At 42.7% G+C, this 20,850-nt stretch overlaps 3 protein-coding genes across 3 annotated transcripts in view; 2 read left to right on the top strand and 1 right to left on the bottom strand.

The window, feature by feature from the left end:
* Positions 1–3,238, bottom strand: part of chdh (choline dehydrogenase) — an 8,722-nt gene extending 5,484 nt beyond the window's left edge. Inside the window, exons 1-4 of the mRNA XM_084479996.1 lie at positions 3,195–3,238; positions 1,668–2,095; positions 1,075–1,305; positions 276–442 (exon numbers count right to left, since the gene is read on the bottom strand). Of these exons, the coding sequence (XP_084336122.1) occupies positions 276–442; positions 1,075–1,305; positions 1,668–2,056 (787 nt within the window). The 5' untranslated portion in view covers positions 2,057–2,095; positions 3,195–3,238. The remainder of the gene's footprint in view (positions 1–275; positions 443–1,074; positions 1,306–1,667; positions 2,096–3,194) is intronic.
* A 229-nt stretch (positions 3,239–3,467) lies between these two features.
* Positions 3,468–7,172, top strand: il17rb (interleukin 17 receptor B; the record flags this gene model as incomplete). The annotated part of the gene is made up of 8 exons (XM_084480353.1): positions 3,468–3,533; positions 3,707–3,728; positions 4,073–4,195; positions 4,304–4,410; positions 4,723–4,855; positions 5,289–5,438; positions 5,558–5,832; positions 6,175–7,172. 8 exons carry the CDS (start codon positions 3,468–3,470, stop codon positions 6,580–6,582), a joined length of 1,284 nt encoding a protein of 427 aa, XP_084336479.1. The 3' UTR covers positions 6,583–7,172.
* A 447-nt stretch (positions 7,173–7,619) lies between these two features.
* On the top strand, positions 7,620–14,097 carry actr8 (actin related protein 8). The gene is made up of 13 exons (XM_084479622.1): positions 7,620–7,856; positions 8,068–8,238; positions 8,559–8,669; positions 8,823–8,927; positions 9,345–9,518; positions 9,884–9,977; positions 10,198–10,330; positions 11,475–11,628; positions 12,004–12,099; positions 12,236–12,376; positions 12,590–12,905; positions 13,158–13,321; positions 13,684–14,097. Exons 1-13 carry the CDS (start codon positions 7,722–7,724, stop codon positions 13,825–13,827), a joined length of 1,938 nt encoding a protein of 645 aa, XP_084335748.1. The 5' UTR covers positions 7,620–7,721; the 3' UTR covers positions 13,828–14,097.
* Positions 14,098–20,850: the final 6,753 nt, after the last annotated feature.

Below are 20,850 nucleotides of genomic sequence, written 5' to 3'. Positions count from 1 at the left end.
TAGAACAGCATGATGGCTAGTTGTGTGGATATGCCTCCTCCCTGTAGCGGAACGCTAATGGAGCCTATTTGGGCTCATGGGGTAAGAGAGGGTGGACCACACAGTGACATCTCCCATATGGACCAATATGACTCACATCATTGCGACACTCATGCTTGACTCAAAACTTCCTGCAGCTCTTAAAATTCTGTTTGGATTCTTGCTCCCCGCCACCGGGGTTAGGGGTTTGACCCATACAAACAATGCATGCGTGTGAGGAGAGTTGATTGGCTGACCTTTATGGACGGTCATGTCCATCCAGCCCAAGCCTTCCTGCTGCAGTCCGTTCATGTCCTGGGTGAAGGGGTACCCGGCCTGCTGGCCCGCCTCGATGAAGGCCTGGTGGAGGGGGTGGTTGGTCTTCCCTCTGGAGACGTGCAGGGGTCCACTCCCACCCCGATACCTGCGAACGGGGCAACGGGGAAACGGGTCAGGTCACGTTTCAGATCTTAGAACATATGCATGGTTATTGCAACGATAGGAGAAATCAAATGTTGGAAACAAAGATGATATGGATGTCAGCCATAATCTTGTTTCAGGGGAAATGTATTGAATGTTCAATAGAACACTACAATTAAACTGCAGGGGCGGCACAGTTTGAGATTGCTGATTGGTTAAACTGAGTGCAACCAATCAGAAACATTATTTGTTTGCTCTACAAATAGACCACTTGTAACTGAAGGTTCTGTAGGTTTTAGTATGACAGCAGTTATGATTAAGTCCCATCTTGCTGAAGGATGCCTTTAGGCATCCTTCAGATATTGGGCAGATATTTGGGTTTGAACCCAGAAAACATTCAGCAGGGAGGCAAACAACTAAGTAACTACAAGACTGTCCTACTAGTTTCTTTATATTTTTTATATATATTTATATGTTTGATGGGCTTGTCTATCTTTAATGCCAGGTGAGTTCAGAGAGACAGGAAGGCGCGTTGAAAGCGAGAGGGATCCAACCTGCGGCCTCAGCGCATTCGTGAGCCGACGCAACCACCACCAGCTGTCCTAACTCTCGTTCTAACAAGGTGATGGGCAGTACCGGTCCTCTCCCAGTTCGTGGCACTGGGCCTTCCTGAAGTAGGGCAGGCAGTGCTGGTAGTCCCAGCCCTGGGCTCCCTCCCTCTGCCAGCGGTCGTAGTCCTCGGCGTGGCCCCGGATGTACACCATGGCGTTGAGCGAGGACGAGCCGCCCCAGACGCGGCCCCGGGGCCAGTACATGACCCGCTCGTCCATGTGGGCCTGGGGTAAGGTGTGGTAGTGCCAGTTGTACCTGGAAATGGGGGGGGGGGAATTAAAACAAAGGAAAACGAAAAAACGAACTGTTTTCATGATAGTCTTTTTGGCAAAGATTGGTGTGTTCTAAAAGCAGTGACGATTCACCCCGAAGTTCTGCTCACATACTGCCAGATGAAGCTGTTTAGCTTCCTGTAGCCTTTGCATGTATGAAGCATTTGGGAATACCCTGGTAGAATGATGCTGATGATTGATTCAAAACGGGTTAGGTTGCTTACTTAACATTAACATCCCCCTGAACCAATATATATTTAGCAACAGACGAATGAAAATCTGTAATTCCCCCCGCCCTCTGTCACGTTCATACATCAGAACAAACTGTTTAACCCGGCATCGTACTTATCATCACAGAGGTTGTAGGTCAGGGCCGCAGGCATGTGAATCTTCCAGGATAGCCGCACGCTGCCTAGCAACATGTCTTTAGGCCCCGCCTCCAGCAACAAGACCGACTCATGGGCGTCCTCGCTGAGGCGATTGGCCAGGACGCAGCCCGCCGACCCTGCCCCCACGATGACATAGCTGTACGACGGCGTGTTCTGATTGGCCGCCGTCGACGTGGAGGAGGAGTTCCGCGTGGACCTGGTGTTGAAGTTGGCGCGGCGGGGGAGGGCGGAGGAAAGAGAGGGCAGCCAGGTGGAGAACCCCCGTACATCCTTCCAGATCCCCCTGGTGACCTGGGCCCCCATCAGGTGGGGTCCGGCTCTGGCTAACGGGGCCAAACGCAGCATCCTCTCTCTGGAAGGGCAGTCTTCATTCACTGGTCACGGCTGAGCAGCGTTGAAGAAAGAACGTCAACAAAAATAAATAATGGGTTTTGGAAAAGACACCACACAGATGCAATGACAAATTCTACCATTTTAGCTTTAGGGGGGATTAGCCCCACAAACTATTTATTTTTGATTACATCTGTGATGGTTTATTATGTAGTTAGTCTACTCGCTATGGGAAAGGGGGACTTCCAGGATGTGGATGACTTGAAGGGGAAAAATTGGACACATCCATGGGTTATGTTGTAGGATAATTTGCAGATTGGTGCTTCAGCTCCTTACAGAAACAATTTTCATTCAAGCTCTCAGCCCCCCTAACAGTTGGAATGAAGCCTCAATAAAAGTGGTCACCTCTTTAAACAAAACAAAAGAATGACAACACAAAAAAAAGCCTAGTCTAGCCTAGTCAAGTCACAAATCAGAGATGATGAAATAAAAATAAACTTCAGTCATTCAATCACAGTATTTCAATTTTAAAAGGTTACATAATGAAGTTGTTTTATTTACTCTTTGTTTCTAGTCAAACCTGACCTAGTGCCAAAAATACAATAGGTGTAGTGGCATTTTTCGCATTTTAATTTTAATTTTACAATAACAAGTGGGTTGGTAGGCTATGCGTTTTAAATAAACGTATAGCAGGGAAGAAACATTTGGGAAAGCTGCATATCAACTTTGAGGTTAGAACAGTGCTATTTAGGTCAAGATCCATACGTTGCAGACATAGGAATCCTATATTTGTTTGTGTTACAACAGAATGCAGGTCTACCCTGCGAGATGGACGATAATAGTGGTTGACAGTTGTTGTTTTTTAAATGTAAGTCTATGCATATAAAGCATCAAACTTACTAAATCAATAACTGTGTTAAGAAATCAATGTAAGCATATTAGGCTACATTTGACCTGTCCGTGTCCCGTTGAACCTCACAGAGCGCATTGCGATATTGCAACATATTTATATAGAATGTCGAGCAAAACTCCGTATGGACCCAAGTATTGCAAGTGAGGACATGTAATCACAGAATACTAACGCAAACTAAAGTTTCCTGGATTACGGTACGCAAATCCATTATATTATTAATGGCATTGGAGAGATACTTACTTTGCTTGGGGAATCGAAGAGTTCATTGACGGTCTATGGGCGGAGTTTTGTGACTGGACTATTTAAGGTAACGGTCACTTGTACGAGCCACTAGATGACATCAGTATACATCTAGTGGCTTGTGTTGCTATTTTTTATTCTTGACTTAGGCCTACCTAAAGAAAATGCGTTAAACCCAACGTTTTCTGAATCTGACCTAGCTATTGTCACTTGCAGGTGGTTCTATTTATGTCTTTGAACTCACAATTGGCCTATAGGGTTCGATTTATTGCAATGTGGATTTTTACCTTGATAATCCTTTCCTCTGGTTTCATTGCCCAAGGGATGTCCCATGATATTGTAAGTTTATTTTGTATTATTATGGTTATGATTTTTTGTATTATTCGTAGGAGCCTATTAGATGCCTATTCATATTAGTCTATAAGTATTCCTATTATTTTGTTTATATGTATGTTTATGTTGTTTTTTGATATTGATGTAGCACTTTCTTTCTGATCTGATTTTTTCCACAGAAAGTCCACTGTTCTTCATACAGTAGGTTTCCTTTAAAATAGTGTTCATTTCTAGCCAGGATTAGCAGTAGTGTTATTACCTTTAGTGCATATGCCTACAGTAGAACACATAGCTCTGTGTTCATTATCCTACATCCTGGCTTTAGTATTAATGCAGTCTCTGAACTCAAGAAACTGAATATTCACTGTTGAAAATGTAATTGAAAATGTAGCAGAGCTTACATTGAAAAGTTGTTGTCCTACACTTTAAAATCAATAAATTACACCTTTCATTCAAAATGTTATTCTAAAGTAAAATAGTGAAATAATAACATAGAATAAATGTAATCATGTAATAACAATGGAAATGTCGTCCATGCACTGTAGACCAATTTCCAACTCTTTCGCTGAACGCCTCCGCCAGCTTGCTGAGGCACCTCAGTGTGAAGGTGGTGGAGGAGCTCACGGGACGCCTTGAGCTCCACATAAATTGGACCGTCAACGTGGATGGTAGGCTATTCCCCTCAAGCCATTCATATGTTCTTCCTGTTCACAAGGGACGTCAATCATGGTAACAAACACCACCAATGCAATCCTTTGTTTTTGTTTCTTTTAAAGTGAGCAATAAGCACCTGACGGGCACTCGGATCATTGTGGATGGGAATAGCTTCCTCTGTGAATACACCCCCTCGTTTGCCAATGCCAACCTCACTGGCTTGACACTGGTAGGTCTATCACAGGCAACATGAGTTCACATTATGCCAGTACATGCTAAACAAACTAGTTTCCCTCCTCAGACTTAATCGATAAAGGGATGTTTTATTAAAAGTCCTGGGTGGCTTGAGCCATGGGTGGGAGGGTTATATTCCGTCTACACTTCGTAGTGAAACTAATTTTGAACACAGTCTTTGGCTGCAGTGAAACTCTTTTATTCTGAAGGTTTAACTGCATGCTCAGCTATTCAATTAGCAATAACAATCTTTTTTATGTTTTTGTTCCTTGTATATAATCTGCTGATGACTTTGTTTGTACAACAGCTGTGGTTTGAACATATTGTGCCTGCAAGTCCTGGCCTCCATGTCGTGAGCGCAGCCAATCTGCCTCTTCTCCCCGTCGCCAATGGGGTCTCCTACAAGACTGCTACAGCTGTAGTGGTTGAACCTGAAGAATGTGAGTGTGTGCTTGTGTACCTGACATTCAAACACAGCAATGGAATAATGCAAATCAATTCTAAAAATATGTTTTATCAGATTGTTGTTATAAATTAATCTCAACACGTAATATTAGTGGAATAGTTTATGATTTTATGATCAAGCATTATTTATGATAATCTGTTCTGCAGAATGACCTGGCAAATTTAGTTTCCTTTGTTTATTTTTTAGCTATTGTACCAATCTGTATAGGTGAGTAAATAACAGTGGCTGTTCCTGAGCTGGCCACTTAGTGGTGAGAGAGAGCGGCACACTACACAGTTGTTGGCCATGCATTTATTGGTATTAATATACATGGTCTTTCCTTTGTTTTTAAAGGACATATGCATGTATAGTATATATTTATTTTGTGTGAATGTGTACTCTACACTGAATACTCTACATCGTTCTAGACTTTAGTCAGAAGCCAACCGGAACAGACGGTCTGAGCGGACATAAAGTGGACATAAAGATGGGTACAGATGAGTACACCACCATTCTGATGGCTCTCTTTGGGGCGGTGCTGGCTGGCTTCATCATCCTTGGTTCATGTCTGATCCTTTGTAAGTAGTAAACCTATGTTCCTTCACTACATTTGTAGAAACATGCAGATTTTCACAAATTGAAATACATAAATAATCAATGTAAAATAAATAAATATATATATATATCTTCTCCACAGGTAAAGCCTACAGGCCGCACATAGTGGCGTCCAGGGACTTCAGCCTTCTCCATGTATCCAGCGAGCCCCCTGTCTCCGTGCTGCTGGTGTACCCTGCTGAGTGCCCGGCCTTCCAGAAGGCGGTGGTGGCTCTGGCTGAGTTCCTCCAGGAGCACGGCGGCTGCAGCGTGGCCGTGGACCTCTGGCAGCAGGGACAGATCGCTGAGCTGGGCCCCATGCGCTGGGTGGCTGGCCAGGCCAAGGCTGCAGACATAGTCCTGGTTGTCTGCCCGCAGGTACAATCTGTTTCTTTCATATGCACATTTAGAACTTTAGTACAAATTGACAAGGAAATTATCTTGGTGCAGGTGGAAGCATGGGTTCAGGGATGAAAATATGAATAGAATAATAATCTAGAATCTATCCAGCAATGGTCCGACCTTGAACTATTTCATTGATCGGGTGTTTGTTGAGGCTACATCTGAATATGAATGGAATAATTATCTAACTAGGATGTTAGGTTTAGACACAGACCCTGCAGGGAAAACAGATAACGTCAATAATTGACAGATGCTATATCTGACATCATATCTGTGCGATGTATGATAAATATTATTTTCATAATTGTTTCATTGCAGACCATTAGCTGCCGTTCCCACTATGGCTTCGTTGGACCCGCAATACCAGCCTCGGCTAATGACCTTTACCCACTGGTTCTCAACATGGTGGCCAGCCATGCCAAGAACCCCAGTGAGTTGGCTCTGTTCTGGGCAGTGCAGCTAGGCAAGAGTCAGGATGACAGCCCTGGAAGACTCCCAGGGGAACTTACAGCCTGCAAGATGTTTTCTCTCACAAAGGACCTCAACAAGCTGTGTAGAAGCCTCCATAACAAGAAACAGGACTCATTGATTCAAACAAGGCCACATATATTCTACAACAAAAAGAGCACGATGAAACTGCAAGAGGCCATAGGGCAGCTGGCAGAGCACCAGTCTAGCATAACTGCAGAGCAAGAGCACTTTCATTCTGTAGTCGTCACTGTATAATTTTATTGATACACAGGATCAGACGTTATAATCCCTTGTGCCAAAATCCACGGAAAACACATATTCAGAAGCCCCTGTCCAAACCAACCTTACAAGCACGCTGGCTACCAAACTACCAACCAAAGGTGAAAAACACGAGACAACTAGCCCAACTAACAGCAGTAAATACAGCAGTAAGCAGTAAGCAGAATATCATTGGGGTTAGGTTATCAAGTGGGCACCCTCTTCCACAGGTGTTTCGTTAAGTTAGGCCCACTTAATATAGAGATAAGAAAAAGAACAATGTACCTATCCTATCCTATGGCTATCACAGCCTAAAAACAGCAATGCCACCTTCATAATATTGTATAATATGTATAATACGTACGTATAATATTGTTACTGTACTGTTACATTTTATTTGTACCTTGTATGTTTTGTAAGTATAAAACAATAAATGAAGTGATCCGTATATATATATATATATATATAAACTATTCTTTGTCATGATATAATTGCTAAATATTCAATGTTCTGCTGTTACTATGCTTTTATAATGTTTTAATATAAATAACAATCCCCGAAATCTGTGTTGTAAACAATAAGGAATATATTTTACATTTCAAATATATACTCCAAAATGTAAGCCAATAACATGTTTGTTTCTACAAATCTGTGCGTTTACATTAAATGTTCTAAAAAAAGAAAGAAACAAAAAAAGAAATAACAGCCACATCAACAACAAAAACTGTAAATTTGTATGTATTTAAACTAAATAAAGATATGTTTGATAATTGGATGTCTGTTCATTAAATTGCTTACCCTGCTTTATAACATCAGGTAGAAGTAGATATTGTATACGAAAATATGAGACAATTAATATTTTTATCCATGTTTGTTATTAATGTATATATGTTATTGTACTGTACTAACACTGCTGCAGCATAGTGCAGGCAGATATTCTCAAACACTCGAACAACTTTATGCACACTGACCAATAGAGGATCATAATTCGCATCACGTGACTAAACACGGAAGTTGTGTGTGCAGTACATGCATTACCTACTACAGCTCAGGTTTGTTTAATTTTAGAGGATGCTTAAAATGTTTTAATCCTTTGGTCTAACGCGTTATCGTTAAATAATCAACGTGCTGACACGATGACCCAAGCTGAGAGAGAACAAGAAAACGGAAAGGAGAGAGAGAAGGATCGCGAGAAGGAGAAAGACAAGGACCAGCAGCGTGGGGTCAAGAGACCCATCGTCCCAGCATCCATCCCAGAGTCTCTTCAAGAAGTGAGATGTAACGTTAAGGCTCGACATTTAATATCTAGAAAATGTTGACTACCTTCGTGAAAGCTACCCAGCCTTGCAACGCCATCGGTTTACTGTTGATGTCAACCATTGGGATAAATACTAGATATTGAGCTAAAGTTTGTTGTTTTCCAGAAAATGCTAATATCACCAATCAGCAAAATAACATTTGCATTCTTTTTGTTTTTAATAGCAAATACAGACCAACTTTGTAGTCGTCATTCACCCTGGTTCAAGGACGCTACGAATCGGGAGAGCGACAGACACTCTACCGGTGTCGGTACCCCACGTAATCGCTCGCAAACACAAGCAAAGCGGACAGCCTAAACACGAAGACCCCTGGCTTCTGAGGGATGGCCTGAATGTACGTTTAAATTCGCAGCTGTAGCTGAAACCATCCTTATTGTCTACCCTCTTTCTGTTTTTCTTTTAATTATTCTTTTTTGTACATTTGTACAATGTGCTACAGTTGTAGAGCATCCTTTTATAGTTAATAGTAGTAGTATAGTTTTCCCTTTCAGGAATATATTTAATGTGTTTGACTGTCTATATAGAACTCCAGCTGCAACATAAACAGCACTTGATGTGAATTTAACTTTTGCATACACCAGCCACTTATGCCCCTTTTCCAGTCTGGAGTCTGGGGTATTCTCAAGTACTCTGTGGACTTTGTATCAATTACAGAAACCTGAGAGTAACGAGCAGCGGCAGAATGGGCTCAAAATGGTGGAACAGGCCATTTGGTCTAAAAAGATGTCTAGTGGACTGCGGAGGACCCCTGTGTCAGCCGAACAGGTGTGTGTGTGAATAACAGTGGATGGGGGTTTGCTGATTCAAATAAGCAAATTCATTCGGTTTTAGCCTAAGGAGAGACAGTGTTGGTTTAGTCTGTTTATAAAATATTTAATTGCAGATTAAAATGGAATGTGTGTGTGTGTGTCCATTAAGGCCAGGTCATATAACCGGCAGGTCCGTCCAGCAGTGCTGGACAGCAGCTCCAGGTTGAAGTGGACCAACACGGCCCAGCAGCCTCAGTACCTGGTTGGGGATGAGGTCAGTGGATCTGTGTTGGCATGTTGGAGTACTCATGATGAGATGAAGCTTAAAGAGCGTATATGTCCATTCTACATGTTGATGATGTGAAAAAACATAGGCTTCACATCTTTCGGCAAATGTTGATTAGCATATCGTAAAAAAATTACACACACAAATGTTACGAGGAAAAATGTTTTAGAGCTCCAAAATTCATAAACAACATTTTGATTGGAGTTGTTAACCATTAAGGGTGCTCTGTAAGTTATTGCTGGCTGCAATTAACAGTACAGTGCCCACTTGATAACACCAAATTATAAATGATTATATAAATACATTTTAGTTTCCAAAAACACAATCACAAACATATATTTTTTAAAGAACTGTAATAACGAACCAGAACTCTCTTCTTCTTCTTCTTCTTCTTCTTCTTCTTAGGCCGTGTATGTGAGTCCGTTGGATGGCTACGACGTGCACTGGCCGCTGGTCAGGGGTCACCTCAACGTGCACCCGGGCCCCGGGGGCTCGCTCACAGCTGTCCTGGCCGACCTGGAGGCCATTTGGGGTCACGTGATCAACAAGCAGCTGGAGATCCCGCTGAAAGACCTCAAGGTGGGCGGGGCCTCTGGCCGTGCGATTGGTCAGTTATGCTGGCCCCTTTCTGAATAAACATCCATCCAATAATAACGGCAGTGTTTGGGGGATTCATTCTTCCCCTTTTTGTTCAGAAAATGCATTACAACATGGGATTAATACACAGAAGATGTGCCATTTAAACTTTAAATTTTAAAGCACCTACCTAATACAGTATATGTGACCTGAAACACTTCACTGCTTAATCCTAATAGTAAACCAAAGGATGACAGCATATATCTTTTATAAACACTTATATAGTTATAGTATATAGTTATAGTTATTATTGGATTATTATATTAACTTTTCTTTGAAAATGACCAAATGATTTCATGTGTTTCTAGTACTACAGATGCATCCTGTTGGTCCCTGATATATACAATAGACAGCACATCAAGGAAATGGTCAACATGCTGCTGCTGAACATGGGCTTCTCAGGTCTCTCACACACACACACACACACACACACACACACACACACACACACACACACACACACACACACACACACACACACACACACACACACAATAAAATATTTCAATTTATTTGTTACAAATGAATTTTTTTAAAAGATGGAAATTGAGCCCTGCAATTATCCGTTGAAGGTAGCCCGAGGACAACAGCAATAACACCAGTGTGTCTGTGCCTCATGCAGCGATCATCGTGCACCAGGAGTCTGTGTGCGCTACGTTTGGCAGCGGCCTGAGCAGTGCCTGTGTGGTGGACGTGGGCGACCAGAAGACCAGTCTCTGCTGCGTGGAGGATGGGGTGTCCCACCGCAACTCCAGGTACAGGCAGGGGCCACGGGAGCACTGGGGGAGGAATGAGGATACAGCAAAGAGACTGAATATATTGGAACACTATAGAAAGATGATATTGTGTGAAATGTTGGTGCAGGGTTAGGGATGGGCGATATGGCCTAAAATCCATATTGAGATATACATTGCAGCCTCTTGCGATAACGATACATATCACAATATATAAATTATAATAGAACCATTTCAGAACAGGTTACACAGACCCTAAGGAAAGCCAAACTGCTAAATGTATTTTAAAAAGAAAGAAAGAAAGAAAGAGTATGTAGACATACAACATTTATTGTGCAAAACTGTAATCATACAGTAAACTGTAAACATAATGTTGCAGATAAATAAAAAACTGGTGTCTTTTTAAGGAACAGACACTGTACTGAAAATACTTCTGTGTAATGACATATACTTTAAATAAAAACATATTTCTTACACAAACTTTCTTACCTAAACAGATACTATGAATTAGGTAAATACTTCCAGTATTAGGCATTTTAAATAAAGAAAAGTATTCCAAGTGTACAGTGCACAGATACTTCAAATGAAAACATAAGTGCAAAATTATTCAGAAAAATATATATTTCTAATTCAATGGCATGTTTAGCTTTGAGGTGGTAGAACAGATTAATTGTGTTGCCGCTCTTAGCCAGAACTGTTGCCCCACACACTCTACAGAGTATCGCTTTCTGCTGCTCGTCGGACGGCTTAAATCCAAACCAATTCCAAATTATGGAAGTTGCAACGGGCTTTTTCACGAGTTCTAGCTGCTCCGTTTCGCCTTCAGCCATGTTTACCAGATGATGCGTTGCAGCCGGTTGCAGCTCGTCTCTCTAAATTTCGCGGGCCGTGGGAAGATTGCGTCATCAACATGCATTATCACGATAGAGCATAGAATTAAAATCTCTATTGTAGGCCATTTTTTAGCGTTTATATCGTATATCGTTTATATCACGCATTACTATGCAGGGTTGTGTATCATACAAATCATACGATTCACAACACATACAATTGTATATAAAACGGAGTGTTGGGGTGGGGTGCAGCGATCTCAGCCGTAAACCAATATTAATATGTTTTAATAAGGCATTGTTTAAGTTATTTGTTTGTGTGTGGTCCTCTGCAGGTTGTGTTTGTCTTATGGTGGTGCAGATGTGACCCGCACTTTCTTCTGGCTCCTGCAGAGGGCGGGCTTTCCCTACAGAGAGTGTCAGCTCTCCAACAGGCTGGACTGTCAGCTACTGCAGCAACTCAAAGAGTTGTTCTGTCATCTCAATCAGGTGTGTGTGTGTGTGTGTGTGTGTGTGTGTGTGTGTGTGTGTGTGTGTGTGTGTGTGTGTGTGTGTGTGTGTGTGTGTGTGTGTGTGTGTGTGTGTGTGTGTGTGTGTGTGTGTGTGTGTGTGTGTGTGTGTGTGTGTGTGTGTGTCTAAACTGTGGTGGTGGGGAGATTCCAAATCTATTATGAGGTTCCGGTGGCATATCCCCCTTGAAGAAGAATCGGTTTCGAATTGAAAGGCAAATTCAGAGAGCTGAACATGTCTAAGTCAAAATATTCTTTACTAGCATATCTATTGTAGGAATATTGTGACTTCTGAAAGTCAAACAGTGGTTGTTGGTCCACAGTTAAGTCTCTTTAAACAACATGTATTCCGCAGGACATTTCGGGACTACAAGATCATGAGTTTCGTACGCGTTTCCCAGAAGCCCCAGCTCTCCTCTACCATATTCGACTTGGTGATGAGAAGCTACAGGTACTGTAACAAAGTAATGCAACAGTATATACATTACATCACATTATACCGGTTCTATAAAATATTGAAATCCAAAGAAGTACTAGAAGATCTATGAAAGTGTATATGATTAATTTGTGTGTGTGTGTGTCCCCAGGCACCCATGGGCTTGTTCTATCCAACCACATTCGGCATTGTGGGCCAGAAGATGACGTCATTGCCGTACCGTTCCCAAGGCGACCCCGAGGACCCTCATGATGAGCACTATCTGCTCGGTACTCAGAGCAAACAGGACCAGGTAACACACACAAACACACAAACCCAAATATCATTAAATTAATGTGTGCAATCACCTCCCAGAAAACCTTAGGCATAATATTCCAGAATGTACATCTTGGAAGCCCCTGTAACCACATGATTGTGACTGGACTCACCTTAGCCACACTCTGGGCCAAACCCTCTCAATACCTCATCTTATCCCTCGTTCACCTCCTTCCCTTTCTCTGAGCAGTCCTCCAAATGCTCTGCGGACCGCAAACCCCTCTCCAGGCCCACGGGGGTGGTGGACAGTGAGCTGACGGGCCAAGGAGGCAGCGCGGAGCCCTCTGACCCACACCGGCTCAGCGGCGGTGGGGGAGGCGGCGCTGGAGGCAGCCAGGGGGAGATGGAGCTGGGACCTGCCCAGGCAGAGTGTCTGATGGGCCCAGGGGAGGCGGAGGAGCAGCAGCCCTCTGCGCTGCTGTCCAGGAAGTCGGCCATCATGGGCCAGTTTGAGAGCAAGGCACTGGGCTTGGACAAGGCCATACTGCATAGCATTGACTGCTGCGGTGAGGAAGCGCCCAGGGGGGGACTGTGTTCATCCCTTCCTGGTGAAAAATAATCTAACAATAACAATAATTATTTTTTATCGAATATGCCACATTTTGTTTACTCAGCAAAATTTGGCATTCATACATACAGTATGTACATTCGTACATACAGTTGGTAATAGTGGTCAAGTTCAAGTCCTGCCGCTCTCTTTCTCGTATACACTCTGGATGGGTTTTGAATAAATGTATTTATAATCTATGTATTGACAGCGTCAGACGAGACCAAGCGTAAAATGTACAGCTCCATCCTGGTGGTGGGGGGCGGACTGATGTTCCACGGTGCTCAGGAGTTCCTGCTCCATCGCATCATCAACAAGATGCCCCCGTCCTTCCGAAGGCTGGTGGACAATGTGGAGGTCATCACACGCCCCAAGGTAACCTTGGAAATGCTGCTTGGCTGTTTTATATAAGAGATAGTATTACATTGTTCAGTAACAAATATCCTCAAAAGGAGTTATATTGGTTGAATGTATGTTGTTTAAACATGTTTATCAAATGAAACCATCAACATACCATATCATGGTGGGACTATTTTCTTGAAAATAGAGTGAAAGAATCATTATTGTATTGCCATTTCTATAGCGAGTCCTGGGAGGATACTGCAACCCTCTTATCATTTATGGTTTGAATGTTATGAAAGGCTACATTCGTGTGTCACGATTGCAAAATATACAGTCAAAGCTAAAGTTTTAGAGAGAGTTTCAACTGTTTGCACATACGATGGCGCCCCCTCCAGGACATGGACCCCTGGCTGATCTCTTGGAAGGGAGGGGCGGTGCTGGCCTGCTTGGACACCTCCCAGGAGATGTGGATCCACCAGCGGGAGTGGCAGCGCTTCGGTGTCCGCATGCTCCGCGAGAGAGCCGCCTTCGTCTGGTGAACCCGGCTGAGTGACAATGGTCACGTCGATGGATGCTTACCGTTCTGTCTCTTTATTTGGCTCATATGAATTATGAATGCAATTGTTTTTATACATTAGGAATAGAACCCCATGACAAAACAAAATGAATACATTATTTTGCCAAAATTGGGATTGAAAGAACATTGTCAAATTGTTGATGTTTCTCTACTCTGTAAATAGCACTTTGTGTCATTGTCTAGCAATTTGTTGAGTCTTCATTTGATTACATGAGTGGATCTTAGCAAAGAAACATTTTGACATTGTAAATCTTTATTTAAATAGGAGGGATATCAAACAAATTGTAACTTCATCAATGCATATTTCAAGGTTTGAAATCAACATCCGGTCAGTAAGTGGTGAGAAGCAGAAAGAATGAAGGGAAGCGAGCGGAGAGAGCAAAGCTGAAGTCGGTTGCCACATCAGTCAGCCTGGCCCCTACAATGTAGGAATTCCCAGGATGGCATCAAAAATCTGCCAACGGCAGAGGCAGCCAAGGACCATGGGTGCAGACATGTTAACATGCCATGCACCCATCGCCTACACTGGATGTGTAGGCGTTTACCTACAAGGAGAAATGAAACATGTCAGTGCAAACCATCCATTAACATTATTAAGAAAAACCATAAGCCCTTTAGGATATTTAGAAGAAAAAATATATATGTCTTGGTATTTAATAATGGCAGTGTGGGTTATCTCATTTATTTAGATCACATTTAAGCACATCCTTTGGAATTACATTAAAATATTAGTTCTCACCTTCCTCATCCTCCTCCTCCCATCGGTGGGGCACTTGGCCCTCCCCCATGGTTTATCCTGCCCATGCGCCGCCTGCCACCAGGGGGCCCTGGAGGACTAAGCGTGGCAGAGAGAGCAGTAGAAGAAGAAGAAGTCAGATCATTGGTTAGTGAGGATCAAAGATGTGACAGTTCAGACTTATGATTTGAAAGTGTTGGTGGAGAAACATTTGAACCTAGTACTTACTCTCTGCCATCAGAGAACCGTGATGATCCAGCGACAATTTTGTCCTTTGTAAGATCTGACTGAACTATTGTTGTGAAGCTGAACACAAGGGTGATTTGATCAGATGTACAGATAAAACTCTTTAAATGTTGGTGTGTAGACAATTACATTGAAGACAAGATAATGTTCCCTTCAGTAAATCATACAATTAACTTAAAATTGTTTTTATTAACAACAAAATACTTAACATACCCTAGTGTTAATACAATTGGCTGCCCTTCTCATCAAAACGAGGATAAAGTAGCTATTGGTTATGTATTAAAGTAAAAGTATTTCCAAAATATAGATTTAATGAAAAATTGCCATTGAATATTTTCACGGGTAGAGAGTGCTATATGGTGAGTTCAGTGTTAGGATACGGAGGTTACTGTTAGATATTATTAATAGACTGATAGGGTGGGGGTTACTCACAACAAGCCGACGAACTCAACTACTCCCCAAAACATTTTTACCAGGTAGGAGAAACTCCATTTCGACCGTGACGACCCCAAGGTCTGACCTGAGAGACATAGATCAGAATCACTTATTCTGTACAGTATTATGGTGTATGAACACGTCAGAAGGACAGTACGTTTAAAACAAAACAATACATATCTCAACAGAAATATATATCGGCTTAATAAACAAAAATGTTTAACCTTCTTAATGGCATGCTAAAACTTGTTATAGTGCAGATAATTAAAGTTTATCAATACCATTTCATAAGATTCGCCGATGAGGCCACTCATACCTCTCCCATCCCCATGGGATCTGAACTAATGCTTCAGCCAATCAAGTCGCGACAACACCCGACTAGACCAGACTAGAGGAATCGCTAATAGGCGATCGTGAATTGTGTTATACAACGAAATCCATTACTTTGACACACCGGGTCAGTGACGGACTGGACGGTCTGGCATTTGGGCAGATGCCAGAAGGGCCGCGGCTTCTCGTGGGCCGTTTGGGCCGGCCAATCACGGAGCCCCCACCCGTCAACAATTACACCCGGCCGGTTATAATGCGCAAATGCCCGGGCCGTTTTTTGCTCCCAGTCCGTCACTGCACCGGGTTGACCACCGCTAGGCAATTGCTTGCTTGTCAATGGTAGAATTTTGTAGAAGCTTTAGCTATGTGTTGATTAGTATGGTTTCGTATAGGAGTACGATATCTATATATATTTTTTACATGATTCGTAATCGAAAACAAAGAAGTAACATAATACCCAGAATAAAGAAGGTTTGTGAATTGTTATATTGCCTAAATCATCTTAAACTACTCACCGTCGGACACGTACACCATTTGCGCAACTATTTGTGTTTACTAGTGTGAGTAGTTTCCGTTTCCGGTTCACAGACGGTCATAAGGATAAAGAAGGGAAATTCTATGGTGTGTATATAGCCTATATATAGGTTTTTTTAATTATAGGCAGCATGAATGAAATAGTGAACAGTAAAAAAAATGACATGACAAAAATGACATGCCCCGTTGCTAGGATACTTTGTGTTTTATGTTTGGGTCTCTGATACGTTGCAATGGTGCCGAGGGTACAGTGAAGGAAGGTTAATACATCGACTAAAAATAAAGTAAACAATACAATAAAGTAAAATACAATATAGCAGCATCAATTTGGATATAAAAACATTAGCAATTACAGTCAATGCAGGAGAATTGTGTTGGAAGGGAGATGAGATTAATTAATTCTCTGTGAAATAAAAGCACACAACTTTTGGAGCTCGTCCCAAATGGAAGGCGCAAAAGGTAACAAAAGGCTGTCCACATCCTGATCAGTAAAGTGGTGAGAAGCAGAAGGGAAGTGAGCGGGGAGAGCAGAGCTGAAGTCGGTTGCCACATCAGTCAGCCTGGCCCCTACAATGTAGGAATTCCCAGGATGGCATCAAATATCTGCCAACGGCAGAGGCAGCCAAGGATTACGGGTGCGGACCACGCGCCCATCGCCTACACTGGATGTGTAGGCCTTTGCCTACAAGGAGGAATGTCAGTGCAAACCATCTATCAGAAAGACAATAAGCCCTTGAGGATATTTTAAAAAATAAAATACAAACCAAAAACAATTATCTAAATATTACATATGTCTTGGTATTTATTGATGGCAGGCTTGGTTATCTTGTTTAGTTAGATCACATTTAACCATCCTTTTCATTCACGTTAATTGTGCTTCTAGAAAAGTTGAAACAACAATATGGCCAAAAAATGCCCCCTTTGGAGGTACATTTAAATATTAGTTCTTACCTTCCTCATCCCATTGGTGGGGGATCGGGCCCTCCCCGGTAGTATAGCCTGCCCATGCGCCGCCTACCTGGAGGACTGAGCGAGGCAGAGAGAGCGATTAGGGGTCATATCATTGGTGGAATTGGTTAGTGAGGTTCAAACTTATGACTTATGATTAAAAAGTGTTAGTGGAGAAACATTTGAACCCAGTACTTACTCTCTGTCATCAGGGAACCGTGATGATCCATCGACAATTTTACCCCTCCCATCTATCTCCACTATTGTCGTGAAGCTGAACACAAAGGTGATTTGATCAGACATACAGATAAAACTCTTTAAATGTGGGTGTCTATACAATTACATTGAAGAGAAGATGTTCCCTTCAGTAAATCATACAACTTAAAATCGTTTTTTTTATTAAAGACTTAACAGCCAGAGGGCCAGTGTTTTATACAGTTGGTATTATGGTATATATAATGCCTATTTTCTAATGCCTAAGTAAGCTGTCAGACTGTTGCCCTGCAGCCTGATCTTTACACAGAGATTGAATGAGCTGCTTTCACATATGACCTCCGTCTTTTCTCCACATTTGTGGAGCAGGAGGTTCTACCGTGAGGGTCATTCACACTTATTCACAATTGACGCCTGATATGCGGACATCAGTGTCGCTCAGACATCAGTAGAATCTACGGATGGTTTAGGGGGGCGGGCTTGCAAGGGGCGGGGTATGACGTAGGGTCTAAATTCTCAAGAGGTGGGACATGATGTAGTATAATTGCGGCAGCTGTCACGTTGGTTTGTTGTTGTTTGACCACAGACAGCATGGAAGCAGAACGGGCAGATCTTCTTAACTGTTGTTTCAGCGATACATAAGATATTTCGTTGCATCCACAACATCCGAGGCATCGATGAAAGATTGGAGCATGAGTTAGAAACCAATAGAAGGAACGATGAAGAAGAAAGGCGTTGCGAACGACTGCGTTACCGGAGAAAGAGATAATTAATAAGCCTTACCATGGGCAAACGCGCCGGTATTCGTAACCTCTTCTTTAAGTTATACCTTAATATCTCGCGTTGGTAAGGTTGGTCTGAAGCGCTTGTAGAACCTTCTTAGCTCTGCCGTAGTAAAGATTCAGCTCCTGCAGTCTCCGCCACTGTACAGTAATCTTTAGAAATCCCCGTTCGCTTCCGTAGCCAATTGAGACCAAATGAAAAGGCATGTTTGAATTGAGGATATTGTCTCGACTGTTCTTTATTTTGGGCCGTGGGTACAGCAGGCAAGGTCAGCTCGACTCGCTTCCAATAATTTCAAAAACTCGCAACTTCAAACAATTATTTTATTTATTTTACAACTCAAAAATGAACAAAACTGTCTTCTAAATTAAGGAAATTATACTGGGAAACGAATAAACCATTATAAGCAACAAGTGAACTTAATAAGACATATGCAACAGATGTTTAAGGCAACCTGGTCATACAGGAATCCGTGAAATGAGTCGGTCTATGTCCCGTATAGTAGCCAATATTTTAATTTAACGTATTTAATGGTAAGAGACCGCACGGGGATGGACAATGGATAATGAGCGTTGTTTAATTAAATTACAATGCCACGAGAACAGCTGCCTCTTAACTGGCGATTCGTCACCGTTATTTCTTATCACCGGGTTCGGTGTGAGAGTGTCCGGGACAGAAGATGTCTCTGAGCTGGACGGTGATGGCATGACAGTCTCCATGCTCTCTGACGGGGAATCTGAGAGGGCTGCCACTTGCATGCTGCCAGTCACTCGTAGTGGCCTTGTGGAGTGCCAGCCCCCCCAGATCGTCTCACACAAATCCTGGTACTGGCAGGTTTTGCGGTCGTTCCCACTTTTTTTGTTGTGGTCTACCACGGTGGTGAACTGCTTTTTGATGGATTTTAATTTCGTGATGAGCTGTGTCCTTCCCTTCACAATTCCCATTTCAGCAAGCTTCTTCACCATACGGTCGTGCATTAGGCCTACTGCGTCTTTCGCAGTGCCCTTCATATGTGCGATCACCGCACTGTCGGCCCAAAGTAAGCAGCTGAAAAACCTCTTTGTCTTTCCAGGCCATTCTCATTTTGAGTCGTATGTCTCCTTGCCTCTCCTATATATGCAGCCTGCTCCTGGTGTGTTCTTTGTTCCCGCCATAGGGCGTGTTCCCGCCATAGCGTCATCAACACGCCCACTAACGTGAAGTGAGAAATGCTGACATTCTACTGCTCATTCACATATAAGGTAATTAGCATTTCCTCCGGAGAACATACTACCTCGGGGGTAGTATTTTTTCAGGAGGTCCAACGTCAGGATATGTCATTCACATATACGGCACGTCCGTAGAATCTACAGAGAATAGACGGATGCACGTCCATATGTGAAAGCTATAGTCGTAGTTAAGGCGGCCTAAGCTGTTAAGTGCTGTGGGAAACCCTGGGTGAGTTCACTGTTAGGTTATTGAGCTTACTGTTAGATATTATTAATAGACTGATTTGGTGGGGGGTTACTTACTACAAGCCGACAAACTCAACTACTTCCCAAAACATTTTTTCCAGGTAGGAGAAACTCCGTCGTAACCATGATGACCCCAAGGTCTGACCTGAGGGACACAGACCAGAATCACCAAGTTATTCTGTACAGTATTATGCTGTATGAACACATCAAAAGGACAGTATGTTTAAAACAGTACAATACCATGCTCAAACTCGTCATTCTACATTGGGGGCGCCGCTGTGCGTTAATTTCCAGCCTGCCTGCGTTGCTGTGCTTGTTAACCTGCCTTGCTGATTGCAAACTCAATCTTAAATTTGGGTGTAGGCCAGGGTAGCTAAACATTTTAAAATGAATCAGTCAAAAACAGTCGGAGAAAGAGGTGGCAAATGCGTTTGACAGACTCCATGTTTCGAGCTTAAGGGGATTTAAAAAAGAGGCGCGAGATTTCCCGCCCAAGGCAACCCTGGGACCAACGCGCTGCAGCCAGTATTGGCAGATTGTGTGGGAAATTTTACCCAATCTGGCAACACTTCGTGAACTGGAGGCCGACGAGATTGAGAAAAAAAGAGTGAGGAAATAACAGGCAGCAGGCACTCCCTTTTTTGGAGCAAATGCGCTGTAATTTCAATGCAGCGCAAATGAACTATATCGATGTTGACGATAGCGTCTCCTTCCAACGAGATCGATTGGCAGATTGCGGGTAATTTGACCCAATATAGCAACACTTTGTGAGGCCGAGGACGAGCGGGACGGAAAAAGATAAGAGTGAGGAAATAACAGGGTTGGTTTTTTTGGAGCAAATGCGCTGTAATTTCAACGCAACACAAATGAACTATATCGATGTTGACGATAGCTTCTCGTTCCAATGAGATCGATGTAAACAATCGCCGTCTGTCATTCATTAGCCTTCAATGTGGGAACACAACCTCACCGAGTTTTTTTCGGCTTGTGGTCAAAACACGCAGATTTCAACCAATTATTAGTTTTATTTACATGATAGGTTATCGGCAACAAAGAAATAACATGAAACATGAAACTACATACCATTATACACCATATTTTTCTCCTTCTTCTTGTAAAATTCGAGAGGGATCTGCTCATGTGCTGGCATGGAGCTCGTGTAGGAAGTACAACGGAATATACGTCACTATCTAGTTCCGGGGGGCGGTACTGCCGAGAGTTCGCACAACCTAGGAACGCTTGGAACGTGAGTTTTTGGTGCAAAAAAGTCTTTCCATTTGTGTAAGGCATTTCTTTGATACAATTT

The sequence above is a fragment of the Micromesistius poutassou genome (assembly GCF_964030765.1).
Source record: "Micromesistius poutassou genome assembly, chromosome: 15".
NCBI lineage: Eukaryota > Metazoa > Chordata > Actinopteri > Gadiformes > Gadidae > Micromesistius > Micromesistius poutassou.
The sequence above is the reverse complement of the archived record's forward strand: the minus strand, read 5'-3'. Positions and strand labels throughout refer to the sequence as shown.